This window comes from Halyomorpha halys, unplaced genomic scaffold (assembly GCF_000696795.3).
Source record: "Halyomorpha halys isolate HHAL.00 unplaced genomic scaffold, Hhal_1.1 Scaffold655.1, whole genome shotgun sequence".
In the NCBI taxonomy this organism is placed as follows: Eukaryota; Metazoa; Arthropoda; class Insecta; order Hemiptera; family Pentatomidae; genus Halyomorpha; species Halyomorpha halys.
Genome location: NW_027105601.1, coordinates 684,832 through 691,092, shown reverse-complemented (window position 1 = coordinate 691,092; position 6,261 = coordinate 684,832). Strand labels below are relative to the sequence as shown.

The following is a 6,261-nucleotide window of genomic DNA, read 5'->3' as shown; positions in this document are numbered from 1 at the left end:
GAATCATGTACATGTATGAGTAAGTGAATGTGTGTGTATACAGATTTTTAATTATAACTAGAGATAGGCATTGATGACTAAATGGTTTTACGCCTCTAAAGAGCACCAGACAAACAAATCAGTAATACAATTTTCATACGATTTTAATTTTAAAAATAGATCATTCTTGAGACATCTTGTCACAACCATCATTTTATAAAATACTTATATAATTCTTTCTAATTAAATTTTTTTTTTCAAGATGTCTCTAGAATAATGTGTTGATCTTTTTTTTTTTTTTTTAAATGATATACTTTTTGAACTCAAGATGTAACAGGGCTTAAGTGGGTGTTCGATGTTTCGTTATATTCATTTCTCTTTCTTTAAGTACAAAATAATAATATATTAAAAAACAAAGTAATAATTGTATTTACAAATAAATGTTATATTTGAAAATAAATGTGAGTGAATAAATATTGTAAATCTTTATTATATAAATTTGTGAAAATATTAAACATTACATTTTCTAGAATACTGTATTATTTTTTATTAATCATCATGTTGAAGATTAAATTAAACATACTTATCTATTTTTTATCTGGAAGCAATTCTCTAACAAATTTCAAAGTGTTAAGTAAAAGTATTCTAATTCTATATTCTATTTTATTATTTATTCAATTTTTGAAAAAAATATGATGCAAATAAAAACTTATTCATAAAAGTAATGGATTAGATATAATTTTAATAAAAATAAAAAATTATTCATTATGCCACTTTGTACGATTGATTAAGATCCAAAATACCTAATTTTAGAACTAATTAAGTTTTATTCAAAAGATTTAAGAATCTGATTTTCAGTTTATAGTTATAGATTTTTTTATTAGTTTTAATAAAGATATTCAAATGTTATTAGGCATATTTGTTTTTCCAAAGATAATTTAAAATATTATTTTTAAAGTTTGATTTTTAAAATTCTTTTGAGGCACTTGGTTGTAAAACATGGTAGCTGAAAAAATCAAAACTTTCACAATGTTAAAATGTTTGTTAATTATAATATTTTACCTCGAACCAGGAGTCACAAACCATAATTTAATACAAACATTATTACATTACATTTAAAAATTCCTATGAAATCAGCCATGAAGAATCCAATAAAATTAAAACCTCCAATCCATAATAAATATCAGTTACCATGTTTTATGACTGAGTGCCTCATTTATTGAATGGACACATATACATTAAATTTGTAAATAAGTAACATATTTCTAATAATACCAAATATTATGAATTATTTTTTAAAACACCCACCTTGTTCCGATATTATTGTTCAAAACTTCATTTGATCAATAATAAAAAAAATAAATTATTAGCATGATATATCCCATTGAAAAAGCCCAGGCTCACTGAGAAACAAATCAATAGTTCAAACAAAGCTCATTAGAATAAGATATCTTTGGTAATAAACTCTTATTTACTGAAAATAGGTTTTAGTAAAATTACAAACCATATGAATATTTTTTTTCTAGGCTTTATGAAACATATGAAATAACTTTCAAATAAGATCTATACAATAACCTTCATGTTTTTAAAAAAAAATATAATGTGAATATGAATAAAAATATGAAAATATTTATAATGCTGCAAAAATTAAAAGCTGATTTCGATGAAATTAGTTTTATCGCTTTTTTGATATTTTTTAAAAAATGTTTTCTTTATATCCAAGAATATCATGATTATTGATTAGATATCAGAATATTATTTGAATACTGTCAATTTGAGTTGCTTGGTTGTAAAACATGGTAATATTTATTGTGAACTGAAGTTTAAATCACATCACAGATTTTCAGTGCCATTTTTAAAAAAATAATTTTGGAATTACGTAAAACACGTAAAAAGCTGGTCGAAGGTGAAACATTAGAATAAAAAAAATTTTAACATTATAAAAGTTTTCATTTTTTCAGTTACCATGTTTTATGAACGAGTGCCTCATATAATTAAAGATTAAATATTAAGTTCTCTTATTTCCTTTAATTACAAAATGAGTTGAATCAACTATATTTTTACTTTTAATATGAAAATTAAAAGGTATTATTAACTTTTGAAATATATTTCCAAAAAAATTGTTTTTAATATTTGTATTGAAATTGCAATATTATGACATATTGTTTTACATAATTAAAATTTTTAAACGTATTATCAACTCGAGCCTGTTCTGCTCATGAGAAAGGGAAACAATTCATAGTTATTTCAAAGAATAATCCTGTGTTTCTATCATTCATTCAACATATCTCAACTTTCTCATGTGGATCCTTGTTCTCTGTTTCAATGGACACAATTTAACATTTAATTTATGAATATCTTAATTTAATTTACAATATTTGTTACATCCTGTCGTTACACAATTTATCTAGTAATTTTTTTTAGCAATAAATTTTGAATTCAATATAATTATAATTAATATCAGACTTTTCAGATTAAATTAGTCTTGCCCAAATTTCAAAACAATCTGAATTTGTTATTATATTAATATTGAAATATTATGTTTTTTATCAATGATTTTCAATATGCTAATACATTTTTAGTGAAACCTGACACTCGCATTATTCGGAGCTGTGGATGGGATGATTCCAGCTACTTCCAAAACTGCTACCAAAGGAGTGGATTCGGAGGCCGTCAAGAAGTTTGTACATGCTCAACAGATTTCTGCAATGGAGCTCCAATCTCATCTGTAGCAGCAATTCTTGTCACATCTCTAGTTTTCTTGCCAAGGCTCATAGTTTAGGAAAACATCCCAGAAGTGAATACAAAAATTGAATGTGGTTTGAATCAACCTTTTCCTACGCTATGTGTAGATTTCACCAATCTCATTAGTAGTGAATGCTCTTACATTTTTTTAAGGGCAATAAATAAATATTAATAGTAATAAAAAAACATCTGTTTAATAAGGCAAACCAATAAAACACATTATTTACTTTATATTTGCCTATTATCTAAGTGCTGTTCAGTGTAAAATAAGAAATTCATTTGAAAATGTGAGTTATACGAATGTGAAGTGTTGATGAAACTTCTATTTGTGGAATAATTGTAATATAAAATGTAAAATAATATTTAACTTAAATATATTTTTTGTGTATATTTAAAGTTTTAGAGAGTGACCTACAAAATAGGTTTGTTAGAAAGATAAAAGTAATAACTTCCTCTTTCATGTTCTAATGGATAGAAATTGTGAAGTTAATGTTAGAGCATTATAGAATGAACCAACAAGAGAAATATATGGTAAATTCAAATTTAATCTAAATCAGTTATTATATTCGAACATAATACAAGTAAAGTTTATAACTTAAGAAAACATTTTTTAGGAAGATATAGAAAATAAGAAAGGAAATTTTTCTTGCGACATTACTTCTAAAGTTTACCAACAGTCCATTCAAAAAACTGTCTCTGATGTTTGCCACCAAGTCGAATGTGAGTAGTCTTTAATTCAGACATTTCTTTTAAATTTACAAATTATACTATTCCCAATAATAGCTGATAGAATCAATCTCAGAACTGTTTTTTTTTTTTTTTTTTTATTATCTGCAATAAAAATAAAATAAAATTTATGAGATTCAAATCATTACCTAAACTTGTATACCAACTTAGCTATCTGTAATTTTTAGCTGTTGTAATTGAAATCAGTTGATTCTGAGATGTGTTAAGTATTAAAGAAAAATGTTACCTTTTATTTTTAAATTTGTATCAAGCAATCTAAAATTGATACTAGAAATTGTTATAATGATGCTGTGTAGTAAATAAAATTATTTAATGTAAATAAATATTATGATTTGTTGTGTTCTTTGTATTTTCCTTTATCTCTAGAGCAAAGCGTAAATTCTTCCTTATATAACATGCTAGGATACATAATGGAAAGTTTTTAAAGTCATAACTGCCACCTATTTTGAAATCAGCCTGGAAGGATTAATTATTATTTCTAAGTGGACTCACAAATTGGAAGCAAATCTAAATGTCATTCGGTACAGAATATGGTACTAATCTTCAGAACATGTTCCTGTCCCCTTTGGATTATACTAGGGGTGATCATTACAATAAACAATAGAGATTTTAAAATAGCAGTAGATAAAATATTAATAATAGGATTAGGTCTGATTGATAGCTTAGTGTAATAGAAACTATTTAGTTTTCTGTTTTTTTGTCTACCATATAAATTGAAGACATTAGTAAAGGAAGGTGTTATATCAAAAACTTATGAATCTGAGAAAAATTTAATTATTGATTGATTGATAAACTCCTTAAGATAACAAAAATTTAAGGTTTAGAAAAATTAAAAATTATGTCATGTAGGAAAAGTATTTAAAATATTTTTCCAAGCAAAAATTCCTACTTTTCCTTAATTTCGCACTACTTCATCCACTCATGTCTTTAATTCATTAATAATTAGTAAATTTTTTTTGCATGAAACTAAAACATAAATTTTCTTCTTGAATCTTGAAAATATCTGTTTATGGCCAAAAGGCTATAATTAAATCTATTAGTGATTCAAGGACACTTTATTTAACCACAAAAGATCCCAGAACCTGCTTGAAGAGTTTAACGCGTTGTTAAATTTGGCTCCCTCTTACACACTTAGAAACAGATGAATTTTCTATAGCTGTTAATTTTCTATAATGAAACTCAAAATATTGAAAACGCTAAAAATTATCACTTATTTGAATTAATTATTTTATTATATTAGTGAGTAACAAACAATAAAATATCTGATCTGGCCATTTATAAGAATCTTCTAACTAATTTGAGCTCACCAAAAGTTTGAGCTCCAACCACCAAAGACCAATTCACAAAATTGTCTGTTTTCTCATATTGGTCCAATTAAGATCTGAATGGGTAAAACAATTATCAAAAGTTAGATTCTAAACACTGAGAACTTTTCCTCGGTCTTCATAAGTATCTAAGTTAAGACCAAGGAAATATCTTATACACCACCAATTTTAAACAAAACACTGGACAGTAATGAATCATAGGCAACTAAAAGGCTGATCAAGCTGCAAGAGAAGCACCTGTGCCCCTGAGACAGGGTAAAGCAATTTAAACTCCATCAGAAATAAGAAAACCCCTCGAAATGTAAATTAAAGATGGAGGGCAATTCATGTAGAACAAAAGCCCAACAAATAAACTAAAAATTATAAAAAATGAGTTCAAGCCTTGGTGTACCTCCAGCCATAAATGCTAAGAGAAGAAGTTGTACTGACTATGCTGAGAATAGATAACACAAGACTCACTTATTCCTACCTTATCACTAAACAAAGACCCCCGAAATGCTAGTCTTGTAATAACAAATTGACAATTTCCAACATCTTTCAGGATTGCCCATATTTCATAGCATACCTGAATAGTTTTGAATTAAACCCTGGTGTATCTACAAACCTTAGGGATGATAATAGAACAGAAGAATTAGCATTTAGTTTTTAAATTCATAAAATAAGTTTAATATCACAAATGTGACATCGATAAAAAAAAAATTATAATAAAATAAATATAAGCATAAATAAATAAAAAATAAATGGTGTTGACGACCTACGAAGTTTTTCCCCATAAAACAATAACTGTAACCATTTATTCAAAGCTGAAGAGATACATCAAGAGCACTCATGGCCTGGACCATTTGAATAAGACTCAGAAAAAAATATCCATGATAATACTTATATATTATCCTATATTAGTCTGAATCATAGATAATATTTAAACAAATAAATGTTATCATTAAACTTTTTAAAGAAAACTATTGGTATAGAATCTACCCTCAAAGAATGTCTTAGTATCAATGCACAATAATACTCTCCAAATGCAGAGAAATTCTAAGATGAGTAAGTTATGGGCTTGTTGATAAATTTACAAGAGATAAGTTAGTCTCATGGATTAGAAATATCTCAAAAGAATTGTAAAACAAAACAAGAAAATAAATGGTGAACTATATATGTGTCCAGGAAAAGAAAGTGGTTTTGTATATAATAGTAAAATGGATAATAAGAGCTAATCTAAACCAAGGAGGCTAAAACATTTAGTAAGTGATCAGAAAAAATCAGATTGTTGTAGGAAGAAATATAGGAATGATTAGCAGATAATACAGAAAAAATCTCCACAACTTAGGCAAATGAAGGAATAAGGAGAATATAAAAAGGAAATCTATTTTAATTTTAATGAAAATTACCTTCAATTATGAAGCTGAATGATTTATGATGTGATATGGATTGAACCTACTTCCATAAGTATATCGTTAGGTTAACA

General features: G+C 26.0%; 1 protein-coding gene across 3 annotated transcripts in view; it reads left to right on the top strand.

The window, feature by feature from the left end:
- The window catches only part of LOC106685082 (UPAR/Ly6 domain-containing protein crok), a 13,558-nt gene extending 9,745 nt beyond the window's left edge, over positions 1-3,813 (top strand). Inside the window, exons 3-4 of one of the 3 annotated variants that reach the window (XR_010844831.1) lie at positions 2,562-3,011; positions 3,122-3,813. Coding sequence is in view for 1 of the 3 variants with exons in the window: in XM_014427570.2 (XP_014283056.1) it covers positions 2,562-2,761 (200 nt within the window). In the remaining 2 variants the exon portion in view is untranslated. Of the gene's footprint in view, positions 1-2,561 lie in introns of all 3 variants that reach the window. The other 2 variants (XR_010844832.1, XM_014427570.2) reach the window with 2 other exon arrangements.
- The last annotated feature ends 2,448 nt before the right edge of the window (positions 3,814-6,261 follow it).